This window comes from Balaenoptera acutorostrata, chromosome 10 (genome assembly GCF_949987535.1).
Source record: "Balaenoptera acutorostrata chromosome 10, mBalAcu1.1, whole genome shotgun sequence".
NCBI lineage: Eukaryota > Metazoa > Chordata > Mammalia > Artiodactyla > Balaenopteridae > Balaenoptera > Balaenoptera acutorostrata.
In genome coordinates this window covers 69,897,099-69,916,583 of record NC_080073.1, presented here as the reverse complement: position 1 = coordinate 69,916,583, position 19,485 = coordinate 69,897,099, and the positions used below count along the sequence as shown (strand labels likewise).

General features: G+C 41.3%; 2 protein-coding genes across 4 annotated transcripts in view; both read right to left on the bottom strand.

The window, feature by feature from the left end:
* The window catches only part of CMTR1 (cap methyltransferase 1), a 57,510-nt gene extending 49,804 nt beyond the window's left edge, over positions 1-7,706 (bottom strand). Inside the window, exons 1-2 of the mRNA XM_007197933.3 lie at positions 7,548-7,706; positions 5,427-5,564 (exon numbers count right to left, since the gene is read on the bottom strand). Of these exons, the coding sequence (XP_007197995.1) occupies positions 5,427-5,559 (133 nt within the window). The 5' untranslated portion in view covers positions 5,560-5,564; positions 7,548-7,706. The remainder of the gene's footprint in view (positions 1-5,426; positions 5,565-7,547) is intronic.
* Positions 7,707-10,499: 2,793 nt separating this feature from the next.
* RNF8 (ring finger protein 8) overlaps positions 10,500-19,485 on the bottom strand; it is a 74,926-nt gene continuing 65,940 nt past the window's right edge. For all 3 annotated transcript variants that reach the window (XM_057555268.1, XM_057555269.1, XM_057555270.1), the window contains one exon: positions 10,500-10,705. In XM_057555268.1, the coding sequence (XP_057411251.1) occupies positions 10,515-10,705 (191 nt within the window). In that variant the 3' untranslated portion in view covers positions 10,500-10,514. The remainder of the gene's footprint in view (positions 10,706-19,485) is intronic.

The following is a 19,485-nucleotide window of genomic DNA, read 5'->3' as shown; positions in this document are numbered from 1 at the left end:
TCTTTAAAAAAAGTTTTTTTAAAGGTTCAACAACAAAAACAACAAAAAGTTTAAGCATGAGGATGGAATACCTATATCCTAGCAGAGAACTGAGTCCCCCTTGGACTATCACTTAGCACCCTGCACCCCAGTAGGCTGAAAAAGGACATCTGATATTGTTTAACAGATCAGACAACAACTTTGGTTCAGAACCTGTTTTATAAACGGTCCATGCTATATACAATGGAGTACTATCCAAAAGTAACAACCTTACCCCCAGAGAGCTTAAAAATCCAATAGCTAAAATAAATATGCATTTTTAAGAATATAACATTTTGCAAAAGAAAGGCAGGTGAACATGTGTGAAAAAATTAGAATAAACTTAAAACCAAAATTCTGGCTCCTAAGGAGGAATTCTGGTTGAGAATATCCCTGAATGAGAGGCACCAAATCTGCCTTCGTCCTCTTAAAAAGGTGGCTGTTCAATTCCCTCAATAAGGAGCTGACTTGCTTACATGGACCAATGCAGCACACGTCACAGAGTGCCAGAGAGTGCCACTCAGAAGGAAAGACCCAGAACATTAACAATGAGTAACCATGGAAACTGAGAAGTGCGGTGATATTTATTTTGTTTTGCCTTTTCTGCATTTTCTGTGTGAGAAATAAGAATATGTTAGTTTGAAAATTAGGGTTTAAAAAAAGCTATAAAGAAATAAAGTACCATTCTAAGCCTTGTGCAGAATTTGGTTCCTTTCCAGAAAAATCTTCAGAGGACAGCAGATATGAGGGGAAAGACCTTCTGAGTAGCTTAAAACTAAGCCTGGGCCTCTCATCTCTCATTGCCCACGTGGAGGAGAAATGTGCTCTGCAACAGAGCTCCCATATGTTAAAGAACTGTGCTTCCAAAGGTGCAGAGTCTCTTCACTCAGTTGCTTCCATGCCTCCAACCTGTACCGCTCAGTGCAGGAATGGGGGCACCTCCCTGAGCACTGCCCTGAAGTTTCCCTGGGCAGCCCAGGAATCCAGAGACTAACCTAGAAGCTACAATGTTAAATGAGCTATTATTTCTTTCACCAGCTATCTGGAGATTCACAGGTCTATCTATATAAATGTTAGGAAAACCTGATGTCCTTCTCAAAGGAGAGTGTGCCCTTGGTCCAGCTCTAGGGAGTTGCCAGGCTGTTAGGTTTGCTTAAGGATCCATCACTGGGCACCCATCAATGGTATGAATATCATTCCTGGGCATGCAGGGTTCCTGCCACCCTCAGATCTCAGAGGGAGATCTTTTGTTTTCTTTGTCCTCATGCCATTTTTGGACCAAAATGACACGAAGAACCAAATTTGGGTGCAAGGCTCATTGGGCAAATCCTTGGTGGCTCTGGTGCAATATTCCAGCACCAGACTCTGGCACAAAGATCTTTCCACTCCATTCCTCTTCCTTAGCTGTCACCTAATGTACAGATACCTGTCCTGTCCAGGTTCTGAGAATGAGGTTGATGAGAGCTAAAATATCATCCTACTAGGCTTTTCTTTGTGAGATCAAAAAGTGTGCTGGATAAGCAGATAACCCTTACTTCTCTCTTTTATTTCATGTGCTATTTAAAGCCAATTCTCAGCCTGACATGATTTAAGACAAAGTTCCCTAGATTAGTCCTGATGTCCACAGACTGCCACAGCCACTACTCATTTTCACCCCTGGGCCTTTGGGGCCACTCTTTTCAGATGAAAAGAAGACAACTGTCTTGGCTGCAGCAGGAACTAAAGAGGAAGTTCAGCCTCCCAAGACTGATAAGAATTTAGCAAACATTGAGCAGACAATCTTGTGATGAGGATATAAATTAACAGGAGTAATAAGGTCAGTCTATTAAAATCATGAGTTTTATTAAGAACTTGCCAAAATTGGGTGGCATTCCCATTTACCTCCCCAGGATCTCCCCTTCTAAAACCTACCAGAGAGCCCAAGACATTATTTAGAGCTTTCATTTAAGATTTCTTCTCTACCTGATAGAAATCATTACTCTTAAGTCAGTTTAAAGAAAACAGGTTCATTTTATAGAAGAATCAGAGCTTTCCCAGCTACTGACAAAATTTTCCATAACAGAACAGTGGGTCAAACATGCCAAGATTAAAAATAACAGTGACAACACACAAGGAGGGACAGCTCTGACCACTAATGGCCAAGGTGAGCGGCACACAGATGCAGAAGAATAAATTATGGACTTTAATCAACACCACATCCTGCCTAACAACTGCTGTGGAATACACTCATTCCTGGTTAAAGACTCAATTTCTCCTTCATGCCAGACAAATGGTAACTCGTTAAAGCAATTTAAACAGACACCAATAAAGGAAGTTTTTGATTAAGGTCATGAATCTGGGCTGACAGGAAAACGATGGTGTTTCAGGGAAAATGGCCTATTTAGCGAAGAATTAAACCTGACAGAGGGGAAGGCACTTTCAGTGTGGTGCCGGTGAAGGAGCCCAGCCACTTCCAAAGCAACACGCTGTGGGAGGGCCAGGAGCCCACACTAGATGCACAGCTGAAAAGAAAAGGAAATTGTCTTGGGGTCTAGACCACAGTTTCCCTGTAACAAACAACCAAAAAGAAAAAAATGACCTCCATCTGCCTCTCCTTGCTTCAAAACGTTACTTAATAGCAAATTTCCAAGAGTTTATTTAGGCTTGAAAATGCCTTCAAACTCCTCTTAAAATACTCTAAAGAGTATACGATGCCCCAGTGGCCATGACAACAACATCCCTTTTCTTCTTTAGTCTGGTCAGATGTTAGACTCTGACTGGCAATGCAGCTACCCTGTCAATAATGTAAAATAAAAACCGATTAAACTAAATAGATCTATTAATGAGTTATCATATTGATCAAGCAGAGGAAGCACAAACAAGGCCCAGAGAGACAAAAATAGCAACTACTTTTTTTTTTTCTATTTGTACTCCCTAAAGAGCATTTTTCAATCATCTGTTCAACAGTATGTCCGGGTAGAAGGGGTCGGAGCAAAAGGAAACACACCTGCTTTAATGCAATGGCTTGAATAGGAAAGCCGCATATAGATCTCAGGGGATATGTAGTTTCTGGCGAGACAGTTAACTACCAGGGCACACTGTCCAGGGGATGCCTAAGAGAAGCCAACACAGAACAGAGATGATATAAATGTGATGTACTTAATGAAACGATCCTCTGTAGACTGGAGGAGGCATAGGCAAAATGAATGAGGCAAAGCATTTTATGCTTCTTGGAAAAGATACTACTGTTGCCTTCCATCAGTTCTATTCAGTAAATATTTACTGAGCATTTATTCCACGCCAGGCATGGGGTTGCAGGGGGTGGGGCACAGAGAGCAGTCTTGCTGATGAAGACACCAGACTCTAGCCCTCAGAGGTTTTTTGTCAATGTGGAGCTGCCCTTCCTAAAATTAGCTGACCCAGGGAAATCTAACAATGTTTGTTTGCCTCTGCCTCCTGCCTCATTTTTCTGCAAATGAAAGGGACCAAATGGCCTATTGCCAGACGCATACAAGGTACAGGCCACCTCTAGATTTCCATTCTGTACAAACAACAGCAACAGTCAATCCTGACTGAGTCATATGGTGCTACTTCTAGAAAAGGTTAAAGACATTTGGTACAATTAAAAGGAGTTCGTGGGAGGGTGGGAGGGAGGAGGAAAATCTCAATTCACAGTCACATTTTTAAAAGCTTGAAATTTAAATTAGACTGGTTCCCTTGAAAGATCCTTAACTATACACCTTCCTCTACCTGGGAGCCATTCTCTTGAGAGCAGACGTCCCCCAGGATCCGCTTAGAACCAGATACCTCCACCACCTAAGTATCATTTATTCCCCCAGGCACGCTCTCCCTTTCTTGCAGGCCATTTCTCCCACTACCCCAGAGCCCTGCCCAAGGAGACTCTACCTTCATCAAGTTGCTCAAATCCCAGGTGATAAGCAAAACTCCCTTTCCTCAACAGGCCCTAGAACCTATATGCCCAATATATTTTTGCCCTCCCACTTAGTAACCTCAATTACATACAGTCTTTCTCACCTACCCTGGAATCCACTGTGACAACTTTAAAGGCACACGTATCTCCGCACACAAGGTTATAAGAGAGTCTCTTGATCCAGCCAGGATCACAGCCGCCCCAAAGGCTTCATTAGCTGTATGTAAGGCCAGTCAAGCTTCTCCTTTCTGGACCAGCTACTCAGTACAGCTGATGAATAACCGCCCTTCAATTAGCCAACCAGTTGAGAATAAACTGTATTTTCTATCACCCTCAAAGGATTCTTCACACTCTTTCAGTCACCAATCTGTCACCAAATTTCATTCCAATTTACCAGTGACCCAGCAGAGGATACAAAATGCAAGACTGCTGGTGTACTGGGTTAAATAGTGCCCAAAAGGTCATGTCCACCCAGCACCTGGGAACATGGCATTTGGAAATAGGGTCTTTGCAGATGTAATCAAATTAAGATGAAGTCGTACTGGATTAGGGTGGGCCCTCATCCAATGACTGATATCCTCATAAGAAGAGGGAAATTTGAACACAGACACACACAGAGGCAGAGACTGGAATTATGCTGCTACAAGCCAAGGAACACCAAGGATCACCAGCAATCACCAGAAACTAGAAAAGGCAAGGAAGGATTCTTCCCTAGAGCCTTGGGAGGGAGCATGGCCGTGCTGGCACATTGATTTTAGACTTCTAGCCTCCAGAAGTGTGGAGAATAAATTTCTATTGTTTTAAGCTACCCAGTTTGTGGTACTTTGTTAGGAAATTAATACAGCTGGCAAGTAAAGATAAATGCAAATGGAGCTACTTCTAATTGTTTGGTATTTCAGGCAAGCTCAGAGACACTTCACAATTTCTCATAGAAAGCACCTGTGGAAACTGTGAACATCTGTAACCCTAAAAAACAGGCAAAGCAAAATGCTAGTTTCAACCAGATCAGTGAAGTCCTTAGAGCTTAATGTAAACAGTGAACACAGGGATGCTCCAATTCATTTGGGTGTTTCTGATCATAACTGCTGAGGGAATTGAGGAAACAGAATGCAAAAACCTGAGGGGAATTAGGCCAGATTACTGCAGCAAAGAGCCCAGCCCTGTGAAAGAGCCCCAAGATCATTAACAGCTGAGAGCACAGGGCACTCAATGCTCACCACTACTTCCACCTGGTTTAAGGCAGCAAAAGAGTGCCACCTACTGAAGGACCACAACAGAACTAAGGCACACCTGTAAAACTTCCAATTTTTTAGTTAAAACAAGTTCCCAACTCCCAGGAGGAGAATGGCAAAAGAGAAGAGAGTCTACAACCAGTATCTCTCTGTAGAATTTGCCTAATTTTCCTCAAGAGGCACTTAACTGTATTCTGCCCAATTCAGGCATCAGTGATTCAAATAACCAGATGGTCAGTGGCCTCTGACCACACAGGCAAGCTTACCTTTTGCTGCATGATTGACAGAGGAGGGAGGTTCATCGTCAGATGTAGAGCTGAGGTTCAGGCCAAGCTCTGCAACTCTTTTCTTCTGTTTCTTGAGAGGGGCAGTGCATTCTGAATCATTTCTCCTCCTCATTGTTACTGCAACCACAAATCCAGATAGTCAGCTGCCCTTGTCAGAGATACTAGGATCACAGCAGGAATTCCAAAGAATGGGAATGAACCATTAATGGGATGAAAGTTGGCAACTCCAAACAGCTTCCATTGCCAGCACTTGAATAGCTTCTTCCTCAGAATGAGGTCCAGGAAGGGTGCTAGGCAAGCTCTGGTTTTCAATAACAGCTGTTAGTTTTACTGGAAAATGTGGTGCTCACAGACCCAGAGGCCTCTGGGCCATTGGTGTCAGATACCAAAAAGTCATGGATCAACTCCACGAGCCACAGGGGGAAAAAGACCTTGCGTACTTGTTATTCTATATTTTTGATGCAACACTGGCCATGTGTGACAACAATGTACACTAGAAATTAATTATGAAACCTGATGAATATCAACAAATATTTCCAAGGTGAAAAAATCATCCCAGAATGATTGCTACATCACCATTATTATTTCACCAGGACAATTAAGAGATTATACAGTATGATACAAATGTTGGTTTTTGGTTTACTTCAGGATGTTTGAAAACATGGGAGAAGTGGGCAAGTTTTTAAACGGAGTAAGGAATGGAAGCAGTGGTTGACTTAGGACTGAGAAAACAGAAGAGTGGGAAAGTTAGCAGGACCGGAGGTAGCCATATCACAGGACTCAGGTACAAAAACAATTTTAAGAACAAGAACCCACCTCCACAAAAAAGAATGGAAACAGGCAAGGCACCATGTCACCATCATCCATGCCCATGGGTAAGCATGAGAGGCAAGCATGAGGGGAAAAAAATGAGATGCAGTGAAGTGATTATGAGATTCCTGAAATCTTAAGGAATTATCAAATTAAAGAACAATTAAGAGTAGACGTGAATACAGTGGGTTTACACACAACCGCTGGCTATAAGAGGACTCAGAAAAGAGAAAGTACTCAAAAATAGGAGCAAACAGGTGGGTGCTCAGCTGGGCTGCAATTCCTTAGGAAAGGGGCGTTGCAGGTGCACAAGAACAGGCTTACAGTATGGGTCACAGCAGCAAGAGAGTGATGAAATCCAAAGATACCACTGATCCCCTCGTGATTCAAACATGAATCACGTTTCACTTCTCTCCAGCTCAAGGATGAGGCAGCCTACCCAACACATAATCTCATCCTTCCTAAGGAGGCAGCCTCTTACCAGGCACAGGCAGGGGCTATCCTGAGGAAGTAGGAAGAACAGGAGACGCTGAACAAACAGAAAGCAAAACCAGGCTGAGCCACATTTCACTTTAAACTACGGTGTTAAATACCCCCTCAACCCAAAGGCCCATAACGTAAGCAAAAAGGGCCCTCTGATTCCTAGCGACTCCGGGGGAGACTGGAAGCACAGGAAACTCAAGAACTGTGTTGAGGTAGGTGCCAAAAAAGGAGAGGAAATAGCGTCCGAAAGGCAGGAGATACCGATGCTCCTCCCCAAACCACCTCAGATTTGAGCCTTCCAAATCACCTCATTCAACCCTCTCCTTTTCCACTAAAAGAAACTGAGGCCCCAGAGGGGAAGGCCGCACAGCTAACCAGTGCCCAGCTCAAGTGACCTACACATCCAAAAGAATGTGCCCTGGCAGGAAACTTCTAAGTGGAAGGCAGAAGGCCTGGTTCTACCTGCTGCTCCCTCAGGGAAGGGGTTCAAATCCCCTCTCCAGTCTTCTCTCCCTGGGCCTCGGTTTCGCATTACCACCCCTATTCATAGAGGGAAGAGATGAGCTCACATCTCCCCGGGCCAGTCTTTTCATTTGTAGATAACGTGAGTGTGTGAATGTGTGCGCAGAGACATTTGGCAGCGGCAGCTGGCGGACTGGGGATGGGGCGCGGGGAAGAAGGGTATAAAGGAGGAAGGGAGAGAGAAAGGGCGGTGAGGGTCACGACCGCCCATGGGGGGCCGAGGGGAAGATACTGAGCCCGCGGGCCCGCCCGCTCGCTCCCCCCGGGCCGCGCGTCGGCACTCACGCTGAGGGAAGAGGGCGAGCTGCCAAGGAGCGGAGAGCGGGGGATCAGGCCGCCGATGCCGCCGCCACCAGGCCTGGCCCTGCCGCTGCCAGAGCCGCCTCCTCCTCCCCCAGTTTCGCTTCCCCACAAGCCCGCCCCGGTCCGCTGGCCGCGTAGTCGCGCTCGGGTCCCGCCCTGCGGGCCGCGCAGCTTGATGACGTCAGGGCATCCAGCTCCCTCCACCCTCCCGGGCCCTGGCCCAGGGGCAGACCGCTCTAGTTCGGGCCCGCCCCACCCCCTGCCCCCGAGCAGCCCAGAGCGCCTGCGCAGAAGACCCAACGGGGAAGGGATACAAAAGCAAAAGTAACCAGGTATCTTCCGACTTTGGGTACGAGAAAGAAGTATTAAAAACAAAAAAGGCCAGGTGCCATCACATCAACTCATCTCTCTTAATCTCATTATTATCTTAATTTTACAGATTAAGAACAAATTTAGAGAGGGAATTCCCTGGCGGTCCAGTGGTTAGGACTCCACGCTTCCATTACTGGGGCACGGGTTCCATCCCTGGTTAGGGAAGATCCCACAAGGCCCCCGGCGCGGCCAAAAAAAACAAAAGGAACAAGTTTAGAGAGGTAAACGGAAAACTGGTTGAGGGCAGAAACCCAGTCTTCTTGTTCACTGCTGTATCCCCAACACGCAGCATACAGTACATTCTCTACAGATATTGAACTAAGGTCCAGAGGAAAGAAAGAAGGCCGCCTGTGGCATTTTACCATATGGACACGGATGGCTTCCTTTGCCAAACCCCTCTTCTGATCTTCAGACCAATATGGCCAAAAGTCTGCCCAACATCCTCACTCAGTCACTTCACACCCATAGATTCAAGTCTGACCTTATATTCTCCCATAAACCTGCTCTTTTTCCAATGAATTACACCACCATTGGTCCAACCAGAAATCTTCTCTCATTCCCCAGAGCCTCCAGTATATACTTTATTGCGTTTACCTACAAATTATCCCAAATCTATCCATTCTCCATCCACATTGCCACTAACCATGCACTCACCTTCTCTCATCAGGATTTCTCCAATAATCTCCAAATCATTGTCCCTGTCTCCAGTTGGGATCCCTCTAGTGCATTCTCTGCAAATCAAAGTGATTTAAAAAAAAAAAAAAAAACTAATTTGATCCTGTTACAACACATCAATGATGAAAGCCCATCAATGGCTTCTCACGTCTCTTAGGATGAAGCCAATGTCCTTAGGATGGCATACAAGACCCTCCCATCTTACCCCTTCTGCAGTCATACTTTGAGCTACTGGTCGCTTAGTTCTCCCCATCGCGGTTTTCTCTTGGTTTCTCAACCATGCCATGCCTCTCGAAAGAGTTCATCCCCTTTCCTGGATTGCTCTTCTCCCTCTCTTTGCTTGGGTAATGTCCACTTATCCTGAGGCCTGTTTAGTGTTATCTCTGGTAATCTTTCCTGACCCCACAAGTCTGAGTGGGGAGTACCCCTAAGCTTCCATAGCCTTCTGTCCTTCACTATCAAAGCACTCACCAGTCTTGTATAATGACCCACTGACTCATCTGCCTCCCCACTCAGCTGTAAACTTTGTACAGGAAAGGTTATGTCTGTCTGTATTAAATCCATAAGATTTAATATTGTGGCTGGCAGTAGGTACGCAATAGACATTTATTGAATATATGGAAGTATGGGAAATGAATGAAGGTTAAGTGATGTGCCCCAGGTCACAGAGCTAGGAAGCAACAAATGAGCATTTAAACCCAGGTTTCTTTGGTTCTAAAGCTGTGTCTTTCCACCTCACCAGGGGTTCTTAACATGGGTTAAGACATTATTCTTAACATGTATTGGATACCTTTGGTAATCTTGTAAAGCTTGTGAACCCATTCTCAAAATAATAATTTGAAGGGCATAATATACAATGTATAGGATTACAAAGGAAATCAATTATTTGAAATACAGTTACTTTTAAATTGTGATTTGTTAACTTTTAATGTAAAGCATTAAATAATGAGAGAATGCATTTAAAACATAGGAAAATTAATGATAAATTTACTTTTATATATATATATGAGTAAATCCAGTGAATAATGCTGGAACAACCAGATACATATATAGGGGAAAGATGAATCTTGATTCCTACCTTACACCATATGTAAAATTAAATAAAAATGGATCAGACCTAAACAAAGAGCAAAAACAGAAAAGAAAAAAAAAAAGCCTATAAAAGAAAACACAGGTGACTATAGTTAGCAATAACGTATTGTATGTTTGAAAGTTATAACCATGTGAGGTGCTGGATGTTAACTGACTGTGGTAATCATTTTCCAGTATATACATATATCAAATTATTATGTTGTACACCTTGAACATACAATGTTATATCAACTATGTCTCAATAAAACAGGGGAAAACAGAAGTTTTAAAAAAGAAAACATAGAAAAATATCTTTGCAGACTTGGAGTAGACAAAGATATTTTTTACAAAGGACCCAGAGAGCATTAATCAGAAGAAAAAATTGAGAAAAATAGACTTCACAAAATAAAAAGGCTTCTGCTCATCAAAAGACTCCATTAAGAAATTGAATAGGCAAGCCACGGACTGAAAGAAAAACATTCACAGTACAAATATTTGACAAATGACTTATTTCCAAAAAAATATATAATACCCAACAACAAAAAGAAAAACAGAAGTTTCCAATTCTTGTCAAAATGGAGAAAACACATTCCATCCCATTTCTTCCACTGAATGCAATTTATAACCTAGGCAGAATGCATGCAACACCTATCTGAGGATTATGAAAAGTAAATGGTAGCAGAATTCTTCTTTTTTTAAAAATAAATTTATTTATTTTATTTATTTACTCTTGGTTGCGTTGGGTCTTTGTTGTTGCATGCAGGCTTTCTCTAGTTGTGGCGAGCGGGGGCTACTCTTCGTTGTGGTGCACGAGCTCTAGGCGCGCAGGCTTCAGTAGCTGTGGCATGTGGGCTCAGTAGTTGTGGCTCCCGGGCTCCAGAGCGCAGGCTCAGTAGTTGTGGCACAACAGGCCCAGCTGCTCCGCGGCATGTGGGATCTTCCCGGACCAGGGCTCGAACCTGTGTCCCCTGCATTGGCAGGTGGATTCTTAACCACTGTCACCAGGGAAGCCCAGCAGAATTCTTGAGGAAGGAAAAACAGAAGTCAAAGAACCACCAAATCAGGGTGAGTTTCCCAGTTGTTCCCCCTCTGGTATCTCCTGGCCAGGACTGAAAGGCAGCCTGAAACCTGGAACGTGCAAGGGGTGCAGATGGAAAGAGCTCCAAGAAACCATCTATTTCTTATCCCAGAAGCAAGAAAGCAGTCCCTATAGATCAGAGAAACTGGAGGAAATCGTGTAGTTTTTGTTTTGTTTCTTTGATTCACTTAAGGTTCCTCCATGTCTTTTCATGGCTTGATAGCTTATTTCTTTATTTATTTATTTTTGGCTGCATTGGGTCTTTGCTGCGCATAGGCTTTCTCTAGTTGTGGCGAGCGGGGGCTACTCTTCATTGTGGTGCATGGGCTTCTTATTGCGGTGGCTTCTCTTGTTGCGGAGCATGGGCTCTAGGCGTGCGGGCTTCAGTAGTTGTGGCTCATGGGCTCTAGAGTGCAGGCTCAGTAGTTGTGGCGCATGGGCTTAGTTCCTCTGCAGCATGTGGGATCTTCCTGGACCAGGGATCAAACCTGTGTCCCCTGCATTGGCAGACAGATTCTTAACCACTGCACAACCAGGGAAGTCCCAGCTTATTTCTTTTTAACACTGAATAATATTCCATTGTCTGGATGTATCCCAGTTTATTTATCCGTTCACATACTGAAGGACATCTTGGTTACTTCCAAATTTTAAACATTACAAATAAAGTTTCTATAAACATTCATATGCAGGTTTTTCTGTGGACATAATTTTTCAATACATTTGGGTAAATACCAAGGGGCACAATTACTGGATCATATGTTAAAAGTATGTTTAGTTTTATAAGAAACTGCCAAACTGTCTTCCAAAGTGGCTGTATCATTTTGCATTCCCACCAGCAATGTATGAGAGTTCGCATTTTTCCACATCCACACCAGCACTTAGGGTGGTCAATATTCCAAATTTTGGCCACTCTAGTATGGGTGTAGTGGTATCTCGTTCTAATTTGCCTTTCCCTGATGACCTATGATGTGGAACATCTTTTCATATACTTATTTATTATGTGTGTATCTTTGGTGAGGTCTGTTAAGGTCTTTGTCCCATTTTTTAATTAGGTTGTTTGTTATCTTATTATTATTATTATTTTTTTTTTTTTTTGGCTGCGTCGGGTCTTAGTTGTGGCACACGGGATCTTTCATTGTGGTGCGAGGGCTCCAGAGCGCATGGGCTCTGTAGTTGCGGCACTCGGGCTCTCTAGTTGTGGCACGCTGGCTTAGTTGCCCCGCAGCATGTGGGATCTTAGTTCCTTGATCAGGGATTGAACCGGCATCCCTTGCATTGCAAGATGGATTCTTAACCACTGGACCACCAGGGAAGTCCCTTGTTATCTTATTATTAAGTTCTAAGAGTTTTAAGAGTGAATGTCCAGTTGTTCTGGTATCATTTTTTTTTCTCTCTCTAGTACCATTTTTTAAAAGACTATCTTTGCTCCATTGTACTGCCATTTTTCCTTTGTCAAAGATCGGTTGGCTATATATATGCAGGTCTATTTCTGGGCTCTATATTCTGCCCATTAATCTATTTGTCTATTCTTTTGCTATATCTTGATCACTATGGCCTTATAGTATGTCTTGAAGTTGAGTAATGTCAGTCCTCCAACTTTGTTCTTCTCCTTCAGTAATGTGTTGACTATTCTGGATCTTTTGCCTATCCACAGAAAATGTATTTTTTTTAAATATTATTGCAAATATATTTTTGGGTTTTTTTATAGGGGTAAAATATACATAAAATTTTCCATTTTCATCATTTTAAGTGTACAATTCAATGGCATTAAGTGCATTCACATTGTTGTGCATTCAACTACATTTTTTCCCCATATACATGTATCTATTCTTTTTCAAATTCTTTTCTCATTTATGTTTTTACAGAATATTGAGCAGAGTTCCCTGTGCTATACAGTAGGTCCTTGTTGGTTATCTATTTTAAATACAGAAGTGTGTACAGGTCAATCCCAAATTCCCACTCTGTCCCTCCCCCCAACCCTTCCCCCCAGTAACCATAAGTTCATTCTCTAAGTCTGTGAGTCTGTTTCTGTTTTGTAAATAAGTTCATTTGTATCATTTTTTTAATATTCCACATATAAGTGATATCATATTATATTTGTCTTTCTCTGTCTGACTTAACTTCACTTAGTATGATAATCTCCAGGTCCATCCATGTTGCTGCAAATAGCATTATTTCATTCTTTTTAATGGCTGAGTAAAATTCTATTATATATATGTACCACATCTTCTTTATCCATTCATCTGTCCATGGACATTTAGGTTGTTTCCATGTCTTGGCTATTGTAAACAGTGCCGTAATGAACACTGGGGTGGATGTATCTTTTTGAACCATGTTTTTCTACAGATATATGCCCAGGAGTGGGATCGCTGGATCATATGGTAGCTCTATTTTTAATTTTTTAAGGTACCTCCATACTGTTCTCCATAGTGGCTGTACCAATTTACATTCCCACCAACAGTGCGGGAGAGTTCCCATTTCTCCACACCCTCTCCAGCATTTATTATTTGTAGATTTTTTTTGATGGCCATTCTGACTGGTGTGAGGTGATATCTCATTGTAGTTTTGATTTGCATTTCTCTAATAATTAGTGATGTTGAGCATCTTTTCATGTGCTTCTTGGCCATCTATATGTCTTCTTTGGAGAAATGTCTACGTAGGTCTTCTGCACATTTTTTGATTGGGTTGTTTGGTTTTTTGATATTGAGCCGCATGAGCTGTTTGCAAATTTTGGAGACTAATCCCTTGTCAGTCGCATCATTTGCAAATATTTTCTCCCATTCTCTGGGTTGTTTTTTTGTTTTGTCAATGGTTTCCTTTGCTGTGCAAAAGCTTTTGCATTTACTTAGGTCCCATTTGTTTATTTTTGTTTTTATTTCCATTACTCTAGGAGATGGCTCAAAAAAGATATTGCTGCTATTTATGTCAAAGAGTGTTCTGCCTATGTTTTCCTCTAAGAGTTTTATAGTATCTGGTCTTACATTTAGGTCTTTAATCCATTTTGAGTTTATTTTTGTGTATGGTGTTAAAGAATGTTCTAATTTAACTTTTTTACATGTAGCTGACCAGTTTTCCCAGCATCATTTATTGAAGAGACTGTCTTTCCTCCATTGTATAGTCTTGCCTCCTTTGTCGTACATTAATTGACCATAGGTGGGTGGGTTTATTTCTGGGCTTTCTATCCTGTTCCATTGATCTATATTTCTGTTTTTGTGCCAGTACCATACTGTTTTGATGACTGTAGCTTTGTAGTACAGTAAGTCCCCTACATACGAACGAGTTCTGTTCTGAGAGCGTGTTTGTAAGTCCAATTTGTTCATAAGTCCAACAAAGTTAGCCTAGGTACCCAACTAACACAATCAGCTATATACCACTGCTTTTACACTTGCTTCTGGACATCCTGGGCTTGAAATAAAGATACTGTACTACTGTACTCTATACAGTACTGTACAACCACTTGTGGAGGATCCATGCATGTGACAATGTATGCCAGACACATGAACTAACTTACGTGACTGGACATGTGAACACACGCTTATATCTTTGAAAGTTCACAACTTGAAGGTTCGTGTGTAGGGGACTTACTGTACAGTCTGAAGTCAGGGAGCCTAATTCCTCCAGCTCCGTTTTTCTTTCTCAAGATTGCTTTGGCAAAAGACCCTGATTGCTTTGGGGTCTTTTGTGTCTCCATACAAATTTTAAGATTTTTTGCTCTAGTTCTGTGAAAAATGCCATTGGTAATTTGATAGGGATTGCATTGAATCTGTAGATTGCCTTGGGTGGTAGAGTCTTTTTGACAATATTGATTCTTCCATCCAAGAACATGGTATATTTTTCCATCTGTTTGTGTCATCTTCGATCTCCTTCATAAGCATCTTATAGTTTTCAGAGTACAGGTCTTTTGTCTCCCTAGGTAGGTTTATTCCTAGGTATTTTATTCTTTTTGATGCAATGGTAAATGGGATTGTTTCTTTAATTTCTCTTTCTTATCTTTCATTGTTAGTGTATAGAAGTGCAAGAGATTTCTGTGTATCAATTTTGTATCCTGCAACTTTACCGAGTTCATTGATGAGCTCTAGTAGTTTTCTGGTAGCATCTTTAGGATTTTCTATGTAAAGTATCATGTCATCTGAAAACAGTGACAGTTTTTCTTCTTCTTTCCCTATTTGGATTCCTTTTATTTCCTTTTCTTCTCTGATTGCCGTGGCTAGGACTTGCAAAACTATGTTGAATAAAAGTGGCGAGAGTGGGCATCCTTGTCTTGTTCCTGATATTAGAGGAAATGCTTTCAGCTTTTCACCATTGAGTATAATGTTAGCTGTAGGTTTGTCATATATGGCCTTTATTATGTTGAGGTACGTTCCCTCTATTCCTGCTTTCCACATAAACTTTAGAATCAATTTGTCAATACCCACAAAATAACTTGCTGGATTTTGATTGGGATTGCACTGAATCTATAGATCAAGTTGGGAAGAACTGACGTCTTGACAATATTGAGAATTCCCTATCCATGAACATGGAATATCTCTCCATTTTATTTAATTCTTTGATTTAATTCATCAGAGTTTTACAGTTTTCCTCATATAGATCTTGTATATATATATATTTTGTTTAGGTTTTTTTTTTTTTGTTTTTGGCTGCACTGTGTGGCATGCAGGATCTTAGTTCCCCAGCCAGGGATCAAACCCATGCCCCCTGCAATGGAAGCACAGAGTCTTAACCACTGGACCACCAGGGAAGTCCCTTGTATGTATTTTGTTAGATTTATACCCAGGTGTTTCATTTTGGGGAATGCTAACATGAATAGTATTGCATTTTTTATTTCAAATTCCATTTGTTCATTTTTGGTATATACGAAAGCGATTGACTTTTGTATATTATCTTGTACCCTCCAAGAGAAAGGTTTTTTTTAACAGATATTATACAATAACAACAATAAAAACAAATAGCCCAATTTAAAAATGGGCAAAAGAGTTGAATAGACATTTCTCCAAAGAAGTATAGAAATGGCCAACAACCATATGAAAATATGCTCAACATCACAAATCAATATAGAAATGCAAATCCAAAGTACAATGAGTTACCACCGCACACCCTTTAGGATGACCACTATCAAAAAAACAAAAACAAAAAATAACAAGTGTTGAGAGGATGTGGAGAAATTGGGACACTGGTGCACTGTTGGTGGGAATGTCAAACGGTGCAGCCACTATGGAAAACAGTATGGAGTTTCCTCAAAAAAATAGAAATAGAATTACCATATGATTCAGCAACTCTCCTTCTGGGTATATATCCAAAAGAATTGAAAGAAGGGTCTCAAAGGGCTATTTGCATACCCATGTTCCCTAAGCATTATTTACAACAGTTAAGAGGTAGAAGTAACCCAAGTGTCCATCAAAGGATGAGTGAATATACAAAATGTAGTATATGCATACAATGGAATATTATTCAGCCTTAAAAAAGGAGTAACTTCTATCACATGCTATAACATAGATAAACCTTGAGGGCATTATGCTAAGTGAAATAAGCCAGTCACAAAAAGACAAATACTGTATGATTCCACTTATGTGAGGTATCTAAAGTATCTAAAGTAGTCAAACACATAGAAACAGAAAGTAGAATTGCCAAGGACTGGTGGAAGGAAGAAATGGGAAGCTGTTGTTCAATGGGTAAAGAGTTTCAGTTTTGCAATATGAAAAACTTCTGAAGATCTGTTGCACAACAATATGAATATAATTAACACTACTGAACTATGCACTTTAAACTTATTAAGATGATGGACGTCCCTGGTGGTGCAGTGGTTAAGAATCTGCCTGCCAATGCAGGAGACACGAGTTTGATCCCTGGTCCAGGAAGATCCCACATGCTGTGGAGCAACTAAGCCCATGCACCACAACTACTGAGCCCGTGTTCTAGAGCCCACGAGCCACAACTACCGAGCCCACACACCACAACTACTGAAGCCCGTGCACCATAGAGCCCATGCACCGCAACTACTGAGCCCACATGCTGCAACTACTGAAGCCCGCACGCCTAGAGCCCATGCTTCACAAGAGAAGCCACCATAATGAGAAGCCCACGTACCGCAACGAAGAGTAGCCCCTGCTCACCACAACTAGAGAAAGCCCGCGCACAGTAACGAAGAACCAACGCAGCCTAAATAAATAAATAAAAATAAAATTATTAAGATGGTAAATTTTGTGTTATGTGTTTTTTTACCAAAATTGAAAAAAACAGCTATTATAATCATTATCTAATAGAAGGCCTGAAGACTCTTAACATGAATAGAAAGATAGTAAGTCTCACCAGAGAAAGAAAAGATTAAAAAATAACCAAATGGGAACTTTAGAATTGAAAAATATAGTAAGAGAAACAAAAATTTCACTAGATTGGATCAATAGCAGAATGGAGGTGGCAGAGGGAGAGTCATTGAACTTGAAGATAAATCAATGGAAACTATCCAATCTGAACAACAAAGAGAAAAAATGAGGGAAAAAATTGAACAGAGCTTCAGGGGCCTGTGGAGAAATACCAAAATGTCTAACACTCATGTCATCAGAGTCCCAGAATGAAAGGAGAAAGAAAAAATACTTGGTGCAGAAAAAATATTTTAAGAGATAATGACTGAAAACTTCCAAAAGATGGCAAAAGACATAAACTTACAGATTCCAGATGCCTAGAACTCTCTAAACAGGAAAGACTCAAAGAAATATATTCCGGGCTTCCCTGGTGGCGCAGTGGTTGAGAATCTGCCTGCCAATGCAGGGGACATGGGTTCGAGCCCTGGTCTGGGAGGATCCCACATGCCGCGGAGCAACTAGGCCCGTGAGCCACAACTACTGAGCCTGCGCGTCTGGAGCCTGTGCTCTGCAATAGAGAGGCCGCGATAGTGAGAGGCCCGCGCACCGCGATGAAGAGTGGCCCCCGCTTGCCGCAACTAGAGAAAGCCCTCACATGGAAACGAAGACCCAACACAGCCAAAAATTAAAAATAAAGAAAGAAAGAAAGAAAGAAAGAATTATTAAAAAAAAAAAAAAGAAATATATTCCCACACCTGTCATAATCACACTGCTGAAAACTAAAAGCAAAGACAATATCTTGAAAACAGAGAAAAACCATGTATCACATATAGGAGAACAACAATTAGAACAACTGTAGATTTCACATCAGAAATCTCAGGAATGAAGGAAGAACAATAAAAATGGAAAATATCTAGGTAAATATAATAGACTGTTTTTCTTCTTTTAAGTTCTTTAAAGTTTATGTGAGAGTTGAAAGCAAAAAATATAACATTGTCTGATGTTTATGTATATAAACATACTATGTATGACAACTATAACATAAATAGGGGAGGGCAAAAGGGCCTATACGGTGATAAGGTTTCTATATTCCACTGAAAGTTGTAAAATATTGATTCTAAATAGACTGTGAAAAGTTAAGTATGTATATTATAATCCCTAAAACAACTTCTTAAAAAAAGATTCAGGAATTCCAACTTCTGAAATGGCATAGTAAGGACCTCTGAAAATACAGTCCTTCAGAAAAGCAATGAAAACACAGGCAAATTTGTCAAAATCAACTTTTTCAGAACTCTGGAAATTAACCAAAGACTTGCAAAAATCCAAGGAGTGTTTCTTCAATAAAAATTGTTTCAGTAAGAACAATGCACTTTGTGGCATTTTAACTTGCCCCAATCCTATCTCCTTATTGCCAGCTCCATGGTAGACTTGAAAACCAACAGCCTTGTAACTATGGTGGCTGTGAAAACCAGCAACCTAGAAGCCACTGAAGAGAATAAAACAGGTTTGGGGCTCCCCAAAAGCCCTATCCCCAGAGAACTGTCACTATTTGACCTATCTGGCAGCTTGCTGAAAATCTCCATTCTCATGGCTTTTCTTATTTTACCTGACTCAGAGGTCACTCTGTGCAAATAGTTCTATTTGCAAGGCATTATCAAAAATAATCAGTGGCAATTGTTTAACATAGCAGCTGCCTGAAGCATCATTACCAGATGGAGATAACAAAAACCTTAAAAGGAATATCTGGAAATGAGTTGCCCATAGAGATCTCTGAAAAGCCCCAGAATATTCCTGGGTATCTAGAAGGCCACATGAATGAGCAGGGCTGTGCACATGCCCAGGAAAGACCTGAGAAGGCCCTAATCTCTCACCTCTGACTGACGGTGAGGCTCTATACAAGCAGGAGGTGAAGGCTAAGGCAGATTTGTAAGCTGCCTATTAGTGCATTGAAGCCACACCCCAACAAAGGCTAGGAGATTTATTGGCTCCAAGCATGTAAGGAAATCTGTCCAGTCGTTAGCTGACCATTAAGCTAACCAAGCAGAGACTTCAGTGGCCATGCATGACAAAAAATACAGACTTTATAGAATTAGTTCAGGAAAATCACTGAAAAACAGCAACAAAAACAAACTGGGGAAGGGGGTGGGTGTCTTATATCCAGAGTTGCCACATTATTTTAAATATTCAGTTTCAACACACAAGGAAATGGTAAAGTATGACCCAAACACAGGGGGGTGGGAGGAAGCAGTCAATAGAAACCGTACCTGATAAAGCCCAGAAGTGGAACCTAGTAGACAATGACTTTAAATCAGCTATTATAATATGTTCAAAGAATCAAAGGAAACCATGTTTGAAGAATTAAAAGAAAGTATGAGGACAATGTCTCGCCGAATAGAAAACATCAATAAAGAGATTTTTTTTTTTA